Source organism: Mustela nigripes, chromosome 1, assembly GCF_022355385.1.
Source record: "Mustela nigripes isolate SB6536 chromosome 1, MUSNIG.SB6536, whole genome shotgun sequence".
NCBI lineage: Eukaryota > Metazoa > Chordata > Mammalia > Carnivora > Mustelidae > Mustela > Mustela nigripes.
The window spans coordinates 88,276,348-88,293,633 of record NC_081557.1 but is presented as its reverse complement, the minus strand read 5'-3'; the positions used below and the strand labels follow the sequence as shown (position 1 = coordinate 88,293,633).

General features: G+C 49.9%; 1 protein-coding gene across 3 annotated transcripts in view; it reads left to right on the top strand.

The window, feature by feature from the left end:
• The window catches only part of SORL1 (sortilin related receptor 1), a 150,837-nt gene that overhangs the window by 72,724 nt on the left and 60,827 nt on the right, over positions 1-17,286 (top strand). For 2 of the 3 annotated variants that reach the window (XM_059415115.1, XM_059415107.1), the window contains exons 13-20: positions 1,555-1,733; positions 3,014-3,200; positions 6,991-7,119; positions 7,611-7,696; positions 11,441-11,613; positions 12,871-13,006; positions 15,027-15,114; positions 16,613-16,859. In XM_059415115.1, the coding sequence (XP_059271098.1) occupies positions 1,555-1,733; positions 3,014-3,200; positions 6,991-7,119; positions 7,611-7,696; positions 11,441-11,613; positions 12,871-13,006; positions 15,027-15,114; positions 16,613-16,859 (1,225 nt within the window). The remainder of the gene's footprint in view (positions 1-1,554; positions 1,734-3,013; positions 3,201-6,990; positions 7,120-7,610; positions 7,697-11,440; positions 11,614-12,870; positions 13,007-15,026; positions 15,115-16,612; positions 16,860-17,286) is intronic. The other variant, XM_059415119.1, reaches the window with a different exon arrangement.

Here is a 17,286-nt window from a genome sequence, read left to right as displayed (position 1 = left end):
AAATCTCAAATATATGGGAAAGGTGAAAGAAAGAAGTTTCGCGTGTCATTAGAGCTAGAGCGCTAGATCCTAAAGGAAGCGCTCCCTGAGTGCTTTCTCAGGCTGAGCATGTCGCCAGGGTTCTGGGTGAGGAAGCAAGTGTTAGGCAGGTTTTCCCTTCCCCCTCCTCCTCCTTCCCTTCAATACAAAAGATAATATAAAATCAGCACAGTTTTTTCAGTGCCAGTTTTTTTTCAAGAGCTTGCTTTCTCGTTCTGAGGTAGTCTTCCTTGGAGACTTTTCTCTGCACGTATTTTTCCCTCCAACTTAAAAATCTGTCAGGCCGCAGGGAAAGGTGGAAGAATTGTGTAAAGAACACTCAGCATACGTTCGCTCAGAATCAACGGTTAACATTCTGCCAGCCTGCTTTGCTTCTGTCAGTTACGTGTTCGTCCTGTCTGCCTGTCTTTCCATCTGCCTGTCCTTCTTCACTGAGTCATGGGAAAGCAAGTTGGAGCCGTCACGCCCCTTCACAGCTAAATACTGAAAGCATGTATCTCCAATAAATAAGGGCATTTTCCCCTGCAATCAGAATGCCGTTATCACACCTAATAATGGGAGCTCAGTCTCCCTTATCCACTATATTTATGTGTGTGTACTGACCGCGGCCCTCCCCCGCCACGCCGTGCCCAGTCCAGGGTTCAGTCAAGGTTGACACACTGCCTATGGCCGGTAACACCTCTTCAGTCTCTGTAACAAGCCTCCTGCCTTCTTTTGTTGGTTTGTTAAACTTTTTCATGGCCTCACTTTGGCTTTGGAAGAATCCAGACCAGTCACCACGTAGCATGTTGCCATGCTGGACTTGTCCGGTGGTACAGGCTCGCAGGTAGCTGATGTGATATTCACAGTGTTTTATCCAGGAGGCCTGTAATGTCAGGTTGTCCCATTGTCTGTGGTGCTGCGTCTGGTGAAGGCTCTGGCTCTGGTCCGCTGTGGAATTGCATTTCCCCACCGGTAGTGAGTGATTCCTCTGGGGGTCGGTAGCTTTAGGCCGTGTGAGCACCCTGGTCCCCAGCCCTCTTTCCCCACCGTGGCCTTAGCGTCCAGTGGTCATGTGGCCCGGCTCGGTTATTAGAGCATGGGTGATGGGATGGTCGTTGTTCTCCTGCTGTCATTGTCTCCAGTGCAGATCGGGTACTGTAATGTATTGTAATGTAAGGAAAACAGTTCCCTCCTTCCCTTCTCTGTCCCTTTTAGGATCATTCAGAGACCCGTACCCTATTTTCACTTAGCCCAAAATCTGTTCCCATCATTATTCTTTCTATGTTCAAATTGTCCCAAAGTGACCAGCCAGAGAACCCATCGAGCTGGCTGCTCTGTCCATGTGCCCTGACCCCATTAGTCCCCGAGCACTTCCTTGCTTTCTGCCTCAATGCTGAACGTTCCCTGCTTCAGCCGTTTCTCCAGGAAGCCCCACCAACGCCCCACCCCACCCTCCCCAGTGAATCTTACCTGGGAACCAAGCCTTTGCCCTAGAGACTAAATGCAAGGATCCTCTTCCTCATCTGTGGACAGATACAGCACCAATGAAGGGGAGACCTGGAAAACGTTCATCTTCTCCGAGAGGCCGGTGTTCGTGTACGGGCTCCTCACGGAACCCGGAGAGAAGAGCACCGTCTTCACCATCTTCGGCTCCAACAAGGAGAACGTCCACAGCTGGCTGATCCTCCAGGTCAACGCCACGGATGCCTTGGGTAAGCCGCTGCCTCCTTGGCCTTTTTGTGGAAACATTCGCTGATCCGAGCATCTGCGTAGGCCCTCCGTACCGCGCGGAGTTGGTAGCCGTGCAAGGAGGAGCACATGTGTACGCCGAGTGACGCGGATGTGTGAAGACAGCGACTCGGGCCATTCTTGGGAGGAGGGAGGACGGAGCAGAGGTGCGACTCCGCATCGTCCCTCCTCCCCCGTCCTCCCTGTAGCCCTGCTCTTCCCTCCTCCTCCTGCCTGGGCTCTCATCCTTCCAACTGACCGAAGGGGCCCCCTTGCTCCCCGTTCAGTTTCCGCTGGTTGAAATCCTTTCCCTGTTTCAGGATCCAGTGCACTTCCTGCTAATAGTCCCACCAGGGGACCTTTCCCCTCATCTCTGGGTCCAGAGCATAAGCCTACACCTCACGCCCTGAATTCTGCACTTGTGTGTGTCGCCCTGTTTGCATCATCCCCCGTCAACTAGATGATAAGGTCCTCGGAAATAGGAACTTGTCCTGCGTGTGTGTTTTTCACCCGCTGAACAGCCGGGGAGCCTTACAGCCAGGGTTTAGAAAGTCCTCGCTGATGGGAACCGTGACGAGCTGACAGCTTTGCACCGGTACAGGCAGCCTGTCATCCGTGGGAAGACACGCCTGTAAAGAAGACAAGGAGTTCCACTGTAGACATAGGCATACTTTAGAATTCCCGTGGGAACCACTCTACCTAAATTCCAAGTGAATGAGGGTCGGCTGAGGGCTTATCCAGGCTGTTTCACCATTTCTCAGCCTCCTTCGATGAAGACTCTGTACCTTCCAAATAGTGACAGCAAATTGTCTTTTGCTCTTTCAGGTCATTGCTTACAGGCATGCCCACCCTGCCCCCTGCCCCACAATCCCTCCAGAGCTGGGACCCAGCCTGTCTTTCCAGGACCCAGCCTGACCCTAACTCTCTGGGGGACAGGCCCCTCGATACGTACTTCTGGAGGCAACTGCAGAATCTGTTAAAATATTTCAGAAGTTTAGATGGTGCCAAACTGGGGCTTGCTTCTTCCCAGCTTTCTCAGAAGAGCATCTGTGTTTCAGGAGGCACTGTGTCCATTGGCGTGGGTGCCTCCCGGCCTCAGAACAAGCCGATTCGAGGCCTGGGATAGCGCCAGAGGCCCGTGGGCCTGCTGAGCAGTGGGATGCGCCGGATGCAGGGTCTCGGGGCCAGGGGGCTGGGGAGAACGGGAAAGCCCGTGTGCATAGGTCTCCCTCAAAGGCTTCCTGCTGCGTTTCCTTTTCCCCAGGGGTTCCCTGCACAGAGAACGACTACAAGCTCTGGTCGCCATCGGATGAGCGGGGCAACGAGTGTTTGCTAGGACACAAGACGGTTTTTAAGCGGAGGACTCCCCACGCCACGTGCTTTAACGGAGAAGACTTTGACCGGCCCGTGGTCGTGTCCAACTGCTCTTGCACACGAGAGGACTATGAATGGTTGGTTCTTCTTTGGCGCCCTGGGCTTGGGTTGTGACTTCCTCAGCCAGCAGTGTGGCCCGCCAGGCTAGGCGGTCCCTTCCCCTGAGCAAAAGAAGGCAGATCATAGGAAGTCAGCATTTATGAAGCATTTTTTTTTTAATGTGCTAGGCACTTTCTACCTAGTTTATTCCATTTCGTCCTTACAGCTACGAAATGAGGGAGAGGTGTCACCCCTGGGGAAACTGTGGTAGCTGATTTGGGAAGAGATCACCCTGATATGTATTACTAGGAGGGCAGCTTCAAAATTCCACTGTAGATCACTCCTTTTCCTTAGGGGCCTCTCAGAAGTGAGGGGATGTCAGAACATACGTATTTGTATATCCCTCCGTCCTGAAGCAGGGTACCCAAGCACGGCTGAGAAAGGAGAAAGCAGAAGAAGCTGCAGGTGCACAAATAACATGGCCAGAGGGCGAAAGCCGCCGGCGCCTTGGAGCCGCCGGCGCCTTGGAGGAGGAATGGGTATTTTTATTTTGGTCTTCGGCAGGAAGGAGGAGACTGATGTGTTGCAGGCAAATTAGGAGGTTTGTGGGGGGCTGCACTGTTTGAGGTGGGCCTTAAGGAAGCACCTGGATCTGTGGACAGGGGCAGTCTGAGACGTGGCAGCCATGGGGAGGGGTAGAGGTGGGGACATCATTGGCCGTTTGGCTCGGATGCCTTGGAGGTACAAAGTGAGGTCATGGAGTGAAGCGGAGGCTGATCCGGAAGCATGGAGACGGAAAGGGTACCGGCCTTATTCTGTAAGCAGGCGGGGGTCTTTGAAGGCTTTTGAGGAGAGTCGGTGATCAGAACAGAGCTTAGCTTTACAAGGAAATTCTAACCCGAAAGCATGTAGGGTCTTGGAGCCCTGAGGCAGGACTTTGAGTCTCTAATCCACATGCGATCACCCCAGGCAAGGCAGGGCCCTTGGTAGAGCCTGGGTATCAACCTAAGCATGGAACTCATTTCTCAGTAGTTGCCAAGGCACAAGAAAACTGGTTTGCTTTGGGAAAGCCACCCTTATCTTGGGGAAAGCCAGAAGCCTCTGAGTATGTTCTGGTCCAGAGCTTGGACCAGGGCCTTGGCTTTGGAGGCCCTATGGTCGCTGTGAGCAGCTCTGAGACTGCTCGTGGTAGCACGGAACCAGCCACAGGTGGTGAATGAGGCCATGGCTATGGCCCCATAAAGCTTTCTTTGCGAGAACAGCCAGCCGGGTTTGCCAGCTCCTGCCCTAGACCAGTGCCTCTGAAACCTGAGTGCGCATGTGCAACACCTGGGATCTACTGAAAATGCCAGCTCTGAGTCTCTTGTTCTGGGGGTCTGTAGCTCTGCCAGGCTCTGGCTGATCCTGGTGCTGCTTGTCTGTAAACCCATCCTTCGAACAGCAGGGTTTTAGATGCTACAAGACATGCATTGCCTTTGGAAGCTCTGTGGTTCCAAAATTAAAGCATAGACCCTTCCCCTGCAAAACCACGGAGCTGTTTGATGTCCCCAGAGGGGTCAGTCGAGTGCCCTTCTTGCCCTGTGCTGCCTTCCGCTCTCCCTTTGATACTTTCAAATTGTAATTCTAATCAGAGCGCTTTTGCTGGCCCAATGTCTCCCTGACTGCCGAGGCCCTCGGAAGGAAGAGTGCACTCTTCCTTCCCTCTCATATCCCCATTAACTACTTCAAAACAAAATGAAGTAAAAAAACATGCGAGAAAATCTAACAACTCTTTGAGGTTTTTTCTTAATGACCACTACTGTGGTTTTTCTCTGAAATTGGCCCCTCTTCTACCAAAACATCAACAAACCAAAACCAGAGGCTGGTGTGCCTTCCTCGTAAACTGGCCTGGCTCCCACTGGCCTTCAGGCTCGCCCCAGCAACTTCATGGAAACCCACTAGGTGCCTGGTCTTATAGACCAGGAAAACCAGCTGCCCTTGCCCCTTATAGAGTTGGGCTTTAGGCCCAATGAGATGACGAGGGTGATGAACCAAGGCCTGTGTTTGTGCAGTTGCTAGAAAGAAGCTGGCTGGATGGTGTGGCTCTTAGAAATATTTGGTGACCTTGGACTGTGGCAGTGAGGAAGGAGATGGTCTGAAGGTCAACAGCGGGAGTGGGTTGGGGGGGATGAGAATGAGGGAGCTTCTAGTCTCTGTGCGTTAGTTCAGCTCCTGAGGGACAACTGCATTGGAAAGTCTGGTTGCTACTGACGGTCCTTTCTGGCCTCTCTGGGAAGCCCAGCTCCTGGCCCATATGTTCCCTGATTTCAGAGGGAATCTCTTTCAGAAGCCGCCCTTGACCCTCCAGTGAGTGTCTATTCACAGCCTGTTAGGTCATGACCTACAGATTGAGGAAACCTTCCTGCGAATGGGTGCTTTGGCATTGGAGGTAAATAAGTAATTAGCTAAAGCTCCAGCTGGCCCCCCAAAAGATTTTAAGCAGCCATTCGGTAAAAATTACCCAATTGCTGCCTATAGTAATAAAACTCTCCCTTCTGAAAAATTCCTACAAATTGCTAAATGTGGATTATGACACAATAAACAACCATTTAGCCTTGTACCTGTTGGTCTTTCATGGAGAAGGTGTTAAATAAGTATTCGTTGGACTGAACAGAATAAGTGAAGCCTTTTGAATAGAGCACATCGATGTGGAAAATCTCTCTGAATTAGAATTGAAGTTTTGGGCAGGGCTTTGGGAATTAGCTAGAGCGGTTGCCTGACCTTGGGATTGTTGGATGCAGCCCAGAGAAGTCATGCAGTGAAGGGCAGAGCTGGGACTATACCTCGTCTGCCTGATGGGTGTTTTGGCAGAGATACGTGACCCCCAAATTATGAAAGTTCTCGTGGACCAAAGCACTGTGTCCTGAAGTGCAGGGACACAGAGTGATTTTAGGTAGTACATGGGCATGGTCTTAAATAACATTGAATCTTTTAATTTAAAAAAGGATTATTCTTTTAAATTTCCTTTTTAATTCTCCGACTCACATCAAGGAGAAAGGATCATGGGTGCTAGTAACTTTTAAGATTTTCTAATCCTTCTTTTTTAAGGTTTTATTTATTTTAGAGACAGTGAGCATGAGTAGGGGGGGCAGAAAGAGAGGGAGAGGGAGAGAGTCTCAAGCAGCCTCTGTGCTGAGCAGGGAGCCTGATACGGGGCTCCATCCCAGGACCCTGAGATCATGACCTGAACCAAAACCAAAAGTCAGATGCCTAACTGGCTGCACAACCCAGGGGCCCTCATTTCCTAATCCCTACATTTCTTTTTAATTAAAAAAATATTTTATTAATTTATTTGACACAGAGAGTGAGAGAGTATAAGCAGGGAGAGGGAGAAGGAGAAGCAGGCTCCCCCTGAGCAGGGAGCCCGATGCAGGGCTCGATCCCAGGACCCTGGGATTATGACCTTAGCCGAAGGCAGAGGCTTAACCCACCAGCCACCCAGGTGCCCCCGTTTTCCTAATTTCTCTTAAGGACCAGGCAGACCTAGAGTCTTTGGGTAGGGAATTGGATCCAGCTAAAAAATTTAATATTATTTTGTTTTTTGGTAATAATGATTTTTATTGTTTTTGTCTTATTTTTGGCGAATGATTGTGGTTTTCCAATCATGGTTCAGATATAAAGTTTCTTTTGAAAATGTGTTAACGTAAAAAGGTGAGTGTTCTTTAAAGGGACATATTAAGTAACTGACATTAAAGTTGAGGGCGCTATGGGAGAAGTCATAAGAGTTGGTACTGACATGCCCCAAGTATGTAAACCAACAGCCGTATCGAGCCCCAGTTGCTTTTTTAGTGACTTCGGCTTCAAGATGAGTGAAGATTTGTCCTTAGAGGTGTGTGTTCCGGATCCAGAGTTTTCTGGGAAGTCCTACTCTCCTCCCGTGCCTTGTCCTGTAGGATCTACTTACAGGAGAACAAGAGGGTATGTCTCACAACAGTCGCCGTGGCCGGGGACCGAGGGGTCTGCACTGGGTTTGAGAGCAGAGAGGGCCACTGGGTTCCTTTCCTACTCCCAAGTGCTTGAATTCCAAGCTTGCAGGTCTGAGGGTGCTTGGGCAATATTTGGAATTAGATGTTTACAAACGTACAAGAGTTTGCTTCAGTGAGCAAAATGCAAATCTGTGGACTTCTCTGCAGCTCTAGCTGTGTGTTAAGTTACGAACTTCATCAAGGATGTGTCTTCATGGGAGTTTGTTGGAGAGAGATGTACACTCTTGCCCAGGACAGCTTCCCAACTGTGTGGGCTGCCTAGTGTAACTCGAAGCAGGACCAATGCAGAATGATTACACGTCATCTTGTCCTATGGGGAAATGAATATTGTCCATGGATAGGAAACAGATTTCCAATTATGGCAACTCAGTGACTATTCCTGTTTGTGTCTGACCTCTTGCTCTTGGGGTGGGGGGGTGACAGCTATCGGAAGATTTCTGGGGACACTTGTAGTGGAGGAGACGTTGAAACACGACTGGAAGGAGAACTGGTCCCGTGTCCCTTGGCAGGTAAGAGGTGGCTTCTCACCTTTGAGTTCTTGAGATTCTCACTAAAGCGTCGTCACAGTCCGACCCAGGTCTAGCCTCGTGGCTCTTCTAACTTAGTGCAGGAAAGACTTGGAAATTACAAGCATCGCAGGGCTCCCCTTTCCCCCTAAGCATGGTATCCAAACCAAATTTATTTAGAGCCTTATGCTTTTGTAGGAATGGAAAGTATTTTTTGAGGGAAGCCCCTTTTGTTCCTTGAAAAGCGTTTATTCTTCGTCTCTCGTATTCGAGGCATGGGCGGGAGGGAGGGGCTTTGGTGATTTACCTCCATCTGTGTGTCAGCGCTGAACATAAAGAGCCTTGTGGCTTCTGGGGACGTAGCTAAGTGGCCTGTCTTAATTTTTATAGTAATAAGTACAATGAATACTTTAATGGAATTTCACACATCTTAATGTGCTTTTTCCATGTGTTGTCATTTTAATCCTTCTCACTACCTCGTGGAGCAGATCCTGTCCTAAGCTCCATTAAAAAAATAAAAAAATAAAGAAGCATGTTCAGAGGAGAGGGTCAATGCCCCTGTCGAAGGTCACACACCTGGTAAGTGGCAGAGCTCAGATTCAGACTCTCCAGACTCGTGCTCTTCCTCGGATATCGCCCGAGTCGCCAATGAGTGTCATTCCCATCACGTCAGGGAATCATTATGCAAATCATTAGGAAACACTTCTTTGGAGTGAGTGCACCTGCTGTAAAGGGAGAGTGTGGTTCAGACACGCTGTTGAGTTGAGCGAGCGGTGGCAGCACAGGTGGTGCATGGGGAAGATCTGCAGTCTAGTCTCGAAACGGTGATACCCTCACTAACAGTTCATCTCTTAGCACCTTTCCTTTCCGGCTCTGTTTCAAGTACTTACTTGTGCAGAACCTCGTTATTCCCTGGGAACCCTTCCTCCTGCTCTGACCTCTCGGTGGAGGTGGATGGTCGGCGCATGCTCGCAGCCACCGGTGCCCGCTGGGTGGCGAGAAGCACGTGGTCCTCTGCCGGCGGGGCAGCACGCCCCCTTGTTCGCTTGCCAGCGTGCCCCGGTGTTTTTCATGCTAAGCTCATTAGCCCTTTAATTTAATCTTCCATCATTAACAGAGTAATTAACATCCCTCACTGTGGAGACTTCAAAAAAACACGGTTTCAGCAGATTCCCGCAGATGAGCGGATAATACTCGACTACGCTCCTCACGAGGGCTGTTACTGACGAGGGCTTGGGTGAGCAGGGTCTGAGGGATTGCTCATAAGGGCTGGAGTACAGGCTTTTGTAATAAACATTTCTGGAGATAATTCAGTGAGGGGCAAAACAGTTTGTTTAAAGCCATCTCAACTGGTAGGAGAGCTATTTTCTTTTCTGAGAGGAGAAAAATAGAGCAGGGAACAAAGTAGAAGAATCACATTTGCCATGTAAGGCCACCTCCTAAATGTTTAAAAAAAAAAAAAAAGTGGTACAGAAAGCAAGGGTATCTTGCAAAAGGAAAAGGTTTCCTAGAGCTGATGGGTACCAAAGCCTCTTTGCAAAGAGGAGGTTGTTGGGGCATCTGGAAGGATTTTTAAAAATGAAGTCATCCTTCCTTTTTGATGACTATAATAACACAGATGTCCAGGCGGTTCTCAGGGCTGAGATTGGCCAAGAATTCTGTTCTCCTGGGCGCCTGGGTGGCTCAGTGGGTTAAGCCGCTGCCTTCGGCTCAGGTCATGATCTCAGGGTCCTGGGATCGAGTCCCGCATCGGGCTCTCTGCTCAGCAGGGAGCCTGCTTCCCTTCCTCTCTCTCTACCTGCCTCTCCGTCTACTTGTGATTTCTCTCTGTCAAATAAATAAATAAAATCTTAAAAAAAAAAAAAAAAAAGAATTCTGTTCTCCTAAGTTGAGTCTTGGACACGGACATGCATGTCCATGTTCCTCTGTATCAAATCCTAAGGCCGGTCTTTCTGGACCCAGGCTCTGCTGTAAAGGCATCAGTTGGTTGGGGGGGAAACAGAAATCGCAGAATGGGGTTTGTGGACATTAGAGGCATGGGAGGCTGGCAGCTGTGAGGGTAACCTCCGTGGCCCTCCGTGGCAGCTTCGACGAGAGTCCTTGGTTTCTGTTAGGTTTCACCTTAACGATCCCCTTTCCTGGAAAGTACAGTGGGAAGCTCTTCTTAAAAACCAGAAGGAAGTGGTTACCACGTGGTGGAGGCTTAGACACTTTCGAAGTGCAGTGAGACTAAAGGGAAAGAAGTACCTTTACTAAAAGTTGTAGGTCCATTTATCATTGCGGTGCATTATCTGTGCAGGAGCCCTTGTAAAGTGGGTAGCTAGCGTGCGCGAACCCCCTGAATGAAAGGAATGAAGGAGCAAGAGAGAAACGGCCACCGGGCAGGCGTGCAGCAGGGGGCTTCGGGTCCCATAAGCAGCCCTCTGTCCACATGGTTAACACAGACTTGGATGCGGGTGTGTCGCGCCTCTGCGTTGCCGTGGAGACAGAGTAAGGACTCGGAATGTTTTCCATGCTGTTCCCTAAAGTGGAAGAGAGGGAGCACCACGTCTTCCTGTTACTTGTCTGATATAAGTAACTCTTCTGGGGCACCTGGGTGGCTCAGCTGTCGAGCGTCTGCCTTCAGCTCAGGTCATGATCCTGGGGTCCTGGGATTGAGCCTCGTATCAGGCTCCCTGCTCAGCAGGAAGCCTGCTTCCCCTTCTCCCTCTCCCTCTCTCCCTGCTTGTGCTCGCTCTCTTGCTGTCTCCTTCTGTGAAATAAATAAAATCTTTAAAATAAAGAAAAAGTAAGCCTTCTTAAGCACTCAGAGCCACTATTTCTGCATCAGCGTTAGTCTCTACATCGCAAGAGGCAGCCTAGTGTAGGGAGTGAAACACAGATTCTGGATGCAGACTGCCTGGGCTCAAGCCTTGGTCCTGCCGCTTACCAGTTGTGTGACCTCGGGTGCGGACACCTCTCCGTTTTCTCATTTGTAAACCGGAGTTCATTGTGGTCCTTCCACGACGCAGTCATCAGTGAAACGACGCCCAGTGCGGAGTACGGACATTGTGTAGTGTTTGTTAGGAAGAAACAGAACCTTTGAGACGATTCCATTGGAAGCATTTTGTTAAGTATTCAGGAATGAATGTATTATTACTGTGTCAAAACTAGAATAGGTTAATGTAACTGCTCTGTGTTATTGTGAATAATGTTGGATGGGTGAGCCAGTGGATTAGCGACAAGTCTTCTGCGATGAAGGGTCTCTCCTCAACACGATTATGGTGCCATGGGACACCGTCATGTGATGAGGGAGAACAAGCTGAGTGGGGTAATTATTTTGTCATGTGCAACTCCAAAGACCTTCGGGCCAAGCTCAGAAGTGTGGATGTTGGAGCATGACTGGGGCCTCTCAATTAAAAAAAATATATATATATATATATGTGTGTGTGTATTTTTATATATTTTTTATTTATATTAAATATATTTATGTGTGTGTGTGTGTGTGTGTGTGTGTGTAAAACAAGTAAGACATTATGCAGAGGAGAAAACAGATTTACAGGAGTCGAAGTAACTTGCCCCCCTAGGTGGAAATGGATTCCTTTTTTCACACCTTCTAATCTCGGGTCCTGTGTTCTCCCCCTTGATCTGTGCCGCGTATCCTTGGCTCTGAAGTGTATGGGTGAGCAGAAAAGAGGCCAGACGTGCTGGGACCTCCTTAGCACCCGCTCTGTCCACCCTCACTCATGTTTGTCTGTGTCTCTGCAGAGGAGAACGAGTTTATCCTGTATGCCATGCGGAAGTCCATCCACCGCTATGACCTGGCCTCGGGAGTCACAGAGCAGTTGCCTCTCACTGGGCTGCGGGCCGCAGTGGCCCTGGACTTTGACTACGAGCGCAACTGCTTATACTGGTCTGACCTGGCCTTGGACACCATCCAGGTGCGTCAGCCCTCTATCTGCTCATGGGGTGGTGCCTTGTGACCGCCCAATCCTAGTAAGCTTCCTTCAGGACGGCCTCAGGAAATGGATATTAGAAGTTTTAAGTTGTACCTCCTCTCATGGCCAATGGATGAAACTTTGCTTTTTTCTTCTTCTTTTTTTTTTTAAGATTTCATTTATTTATTTGACAGTAAGAGATGGGAACACAAGCAGGGGGAGTGGGAGAGGGAGAAGCTGGCTTCCTGCTGGGCAGGGAGCCGGATGCGAGGCTTGATCCCAGGACTCTGGGATCATGACCTGAGCCGAAGGCAGATGCTTAATAACTGAGCCACCCAGGCGCCTCTTGTGTTTCTGTATTTTCTTGGCCTATCTCTGTCGTTGTAGGAAGAACTGAGGGACCCCCAGCTCTGTCCTCTTGCTTGTAAGCAAGGCCTCCCTTTTTCTTGCTGGGGAAATTTGAGGACTAGCAGTACAGGATAACTTGTCACTGTCCCACCAGCTGCCTCTGAGGCGTCCTCCTTCCTGAGCCATGACACAGGCACCCTTGACTATCGGTGATTCCCGTTAGGACCCACTTCAGCTGTTCTAAACACAGCCAAAAACCAGGAAGTGAGCTATAACGATCCCTACACAGTCCAGGTAGATAGCCATAGACTCAAGCCCATGCATTTTAAAGGGGAGCTGTTTGATCTGTATTCATTGCCTATTTAATCCTCTTTAGAGAAGCAATTTCAACAGGTTTTATCTGGAGTTCCAACCCAGCAGACATTTCACAGTGCCTGGGTTTTCAGGGGCTGGGCCCGGGGGGACGCAGGCGACCGTAGAGCATAGCTTGTCCTAGCGACAGCACCTGATGGCCAGGAGCCCCCCAGGGAGGACAGTCTAGAGGAGCCGATGCAAGAACTTAAAAATACCAGGAGCCTGGTTTCCTTTATTTCAAAAGCAGACAGACTCAGGCTTCTCAGTAATCTGCAACCTCGTTATTGGGATACAGCGTCGTTCAGTAACCTGCGTTCATAACAGTATCGCAGAGTAATGCCAATGATTAAGTTCTGTGTAGCTCTTCTACTTGAAACAGGAAGCCATGATATATCTTGGAAAAGCTTTTATTAAAAACCAGCTTTGCTCGTGTGGAAAGTTGACCGACAGAAGGCATCTCATGCCTTGCCAGTCACAGTGGAGTAGCGGGTTGCCGTCCACGGGGCTGAGCTGGCACGAGGTCATTCGAGCACTCACTTTCTTTTCTCCCCACTTTAGCGCCTCTGTTTGAACGGGAGCACAGGGCAAGAGGTGATCATCAATTCTGGCCTGGAAACCGTAGAAGCTTTGGCTTTTGAACCCCTCAGCCAGTTACTTTATTGGGTGGACTCTGGCTTTAAAAAGATCGAGGTAGGTATATCCCATGCTGTCCTTAATGAAGCGAGCGGAGGTTCAGGGGGTACCTGGGCTTCGAGCCAGGTTAGGCACAGGGGGCGGAGCCAGTGTGTCCGACTTCTCTGGAAGTCCTTGGAGAATTCCAGAGGCTGGAACAACGGAGCCTCCAGCAAGGGAAGAAAAGGGGGATAGTTTCAGAGTTCTTGCTCATTGGCCTGAGGGTCCCACATGAGAACAGGATGCCTGAACCCATCAAGCAGAGATTTCATTAAGATGCCCCGAACGGTTCTATTTCGGCTAGCCGTGACGGGTGGTGGTAACAATGACGGTAATTACATAACACCATAGCAGGAGTGTAGTGCTGTATTATCAGTGCTCTAGTATTATTGGAGTTGATTAGAGTAATTAAGACGATATCATCATCATGATTATGATTATTGATGACAACGAGCACTTACTTTGTGCCAAGCCCGGTGGGAAGCCCTTGGCTTGAATTCCTGGATTCAGTTCTCACGACGGCCCTGCTAACAGTGCTCTGATTCTCTCACTTGACTTATCTGCCCCTTAGCGACCCAACGCAGCGTGAGAGGAAGACAGGGCCTCTCCAACACCAAAGTCATGGTGTCATAGGCACACTTGCCTCTCAGAAGGCAGTGCTGAGCCCCTGGGACATTGTGTCCGTCCCTCTTTGTACTGACTAGGGGGAGGCATGGTGTGCGGGTTACACATGGGAAGCTCAGTAGAGGCAGGGAGGCACCGTTGGGAGAAGTCGCAAAGACAAACCCCAAAGTTGGGAACCAGACCTGGGTTCAGTGTTCATTCCGGTAGCTTAATTAAGTGTCTTGGCCAAGTTTCTTATCCCCTGCAGCTTCAGTTCTGCGTCTGTGAGGTGTAAGTTCATTGATCCACACTGTGGTTGGACAGGGGCTCTTTCTCGCATGGTGCCTGCCAGGTGTGGTTCGAGGCTGTGAGGATACAGACGTAGGTGAGACACTCAAGTTCCCGTTCTGAGAGAGAGAGAGATGATAGTAGAGGAGGCAAACCGAGGAAGACCTACGTCCGTCGGTTGTGTCAGCGATGAGTCCTAGAGAGACTCTCCAACGGGCAGTGTGACCGTGTGACTGTGGAGGGGGGCAGCATTATACAAGGTGGGTGGGAAGGCCTTCGGGATGTGCCCTCCGAGCCGAGGACAGTCTGTGTCCCCCTCACAGTGCGGTTGAGGAAAGGGAGTGAAAGACCCCCCCCCCGGTGCCTGACACGTACCGAGTGCAGCGCTGGTGGTCTTATTCTCGTTTCCTTCCTTCCTTCCTTTACCCGTGTGTGGTCAGCACTTGGCCAGGTGCTGGAGGGTTGCCGGAGAGCGTGCGTGTGCACACGCTCACAGCATACGACACAGCTACCGTTTGTGGGAAATGGTAAGACGAGTCACCGGCAGGAACTGTAGATGCTCGTTGAGGAAGACTCGTCAGAAGAGTTAGCTGAGGAGCCGGGCCTGGAGGGTTGAGGTTCGGAAAGAGAGATGCGATTTGATAACAGAGCAAAGGACAGGCCTGGGAGTGGGTATGGCACGAGCAGAGGGACGAGGAGGGGTATGTCAGGCTTAGAGGGCCATGAGAGGTCCAGCCTCCCCAGAGTTGTAGGGGCTGAAGTGGACGAGATTAAGCATGGAGGAGAGAGACTTAGAAGTCCATGGAGATTCTTAATTGGAAGGCTGGGACGTTGAGTGTTTGTTTTGTGTTCAGCGTGGAGCCCTTGGTGGCTTTGGAGCATGGAGCAACATAGGTGGGTTCAGTCAGGAGTACGTACTGAGTACTTTGTGCAGACCTGTCCTCGTGCCCCCAGAGCTGGGGCACGGCAGCAGCACTGCGGTCAGACCAGGGCAGACTTCCCAGGTGAGCCTGCTGGGGAATCTGGCAGCCGGAGAGGCGCGTGTCCGGAGGTGGCAGCCCAGCAGGAAACCGCGAGGTGGGCTTTCAAGGAGCTCAGATCCATCCTGGCCTCCCCTCCGGCCCCTCCCCCCTCCTTTTTCTGTCAGGTAGCCAATCCAGACGGTGACTTCCGGCTCACGATCGTCAACGCCTCCGTGCTCGACCGGCCCAGGGCTCTTGTCCTCCTGCCCCAAGACGGGTGAGTGTGGCCCCAGAGGGCATCAGCATGTGGCCAATGTTGCAACGGACGGATGCTCATGGGAAGGCAGACTGTTGGACACAGGCTTGTTCTCTGATGATGGCGGTTGAAATAGTCTGGTGACTTTGAGTCTTGAAACTAGAGCTCAGTCACGTTGTCGGTTAACTCCATTCCCTTTTTGGTAGCAAGCCTCAGAGTCCCCACATCCACACGTCTCACGTCTGGGGGGTGTTTCTCCTACGAAAGGTGTTACTGAAAGTCTCTCCACAGATGTAGCGTAGTCGGGCCTGGTTGGATAGTGTGAGGATTTTTTATCTCGAGTTTGGCGCATGATGCAAACATATGATCCCTTCTATCTCCTCCCTGCCTGCACCCCCCACCCCCTGCCCACCCCAGCTTGGGTGGGTTTTCTTACTAGCGATTTATATGCACCTGGGAAATGCAAGGGTGCTCTTTATTAATTTCTTAACTGAAGGAAACATAGCTGAAAGGAAATTCTGAGTTAGGCTTTCTATCCTTCTAGTATTTATGATAGAGAATTAGATCTTTTTAAAATTTTATAAATTTATTTTTTATTTTTTTAAATAAGATTATTTATTTATTTATTTGACAGACAGAGATCACAAGCAGGCAGAGAGAGAGAGAAGCAGGCTTCCCGCCGAGCAGAGAACCCGATTCGGGGCTCAATCCCAGGACCCTGAGATCATGACCTGAGGCGAAGGCAGAGGCTTTAACCCACTGAGCCACCCAGGCACCCCTAGATCTTTTTTTAAAGAGAAAAAATATATATGTGCTTCATTAAAAATTACAAGAGAACAGAAGTTTATGAAAGGAAAAACATTTTTCCCTTCTTTTTCACTCTTAATCCTTCTCCCTCACACTTCCTGGGGTAATCTTGGTTAGTAATTTCTTGTGTATCATTCAGAATTCTTTTTTACCCATGTGCAAGCACATAGCCTTAATACACTGGAGCACACACATATACACACACACACTCAGGCATCAAATAGAAATGTGGATAAGGACTGTTCTGCTTGTTTTCAAAACATTTAACGTGGGTTGAAGATGACCTTTTTGTGTGAGCAAACCTGGAAACATGGAGATTTTCAGGCATCATAATACTCTTTTGTATGTACCATCGTGTTTCATTTTCTCTGTAGATTAACATGTTGGCATGTATACACATATATCCCCCTTAAAGTGTATGTGTTTTTAAAGACACATAACACCAGTGTCATTTTTTTGCTGGTGTGAACAGTGCTTCGATGAATGTCATGGTACACTGTCTTGACATAACCTGATTACATCTGTGGATGAATTCCAGCAGAGGAATTTCTGGATCTAGAAATTTGGTGGTGTTAAGTATTAGAATTACCGCTTACAATAATCATACTGCTGACCGAACTGGCTATACGGTTCTAGAGGCTTCTTACCTCCTGGGGTAGCATTTGACTCCCTAGGTCGAATGAAATGTGCGTTCTTCTCCCATTTTGACCAGGGTGATGTTCTGGACCGACTGGGGAGACCTGAAGCCGGGAATCTATCGGAGCAACATGGACGGCTCGTCTGTCCATCGTCTCGTGTCAGAGGATGTGAAGTGGCCCAACGGCATCTCTGTGGATGACCAGTGGGTCTACTGGACAGACGCCTACCTGGACTGCATCGAGCGGATCACTTTTGACGGCCAGCAGCGCTCCATCATCCTGGACAACCTCCCGCACCCCTACGCCATTGCCGTCTTTAAGGTGGGGCCTCCTTTGCTCCCAGCTCCGGGCAGTCTGGTAGAGCGGGGGAAGAGCTGCCCGTGGGTTTTTGCAGAGCTGCTTGTCTGACTGACTTCTAGAAAATCAGCTCCCTTCTGCCTTTGAGGCTGTTGCCTTTAGCTCATCTGGATGGATGTCAGACAGAGTTGGCAGGCATCGGGCGACTCACTGTTCCCGGTTCAGAAGGTTAAAAGTTGAGGTTTCATAGAAAAATCCCCATTTGCCCCCGAGTGCTGGCAGTTTGAGCTCAGTGGCCTTATCTCTTGCTCAGCTGGTGTCCTGATGGGCTCCGATGGGATCCGTCCCACTCGTGTGCCCTGCCACTGCTGCTTTGACTCTAGAGAACAGAATGGTTGGTTTTTCCTGCCACTGGGAAGCAGATTTCGAACTGAATGGTTGGGCTGTGGTC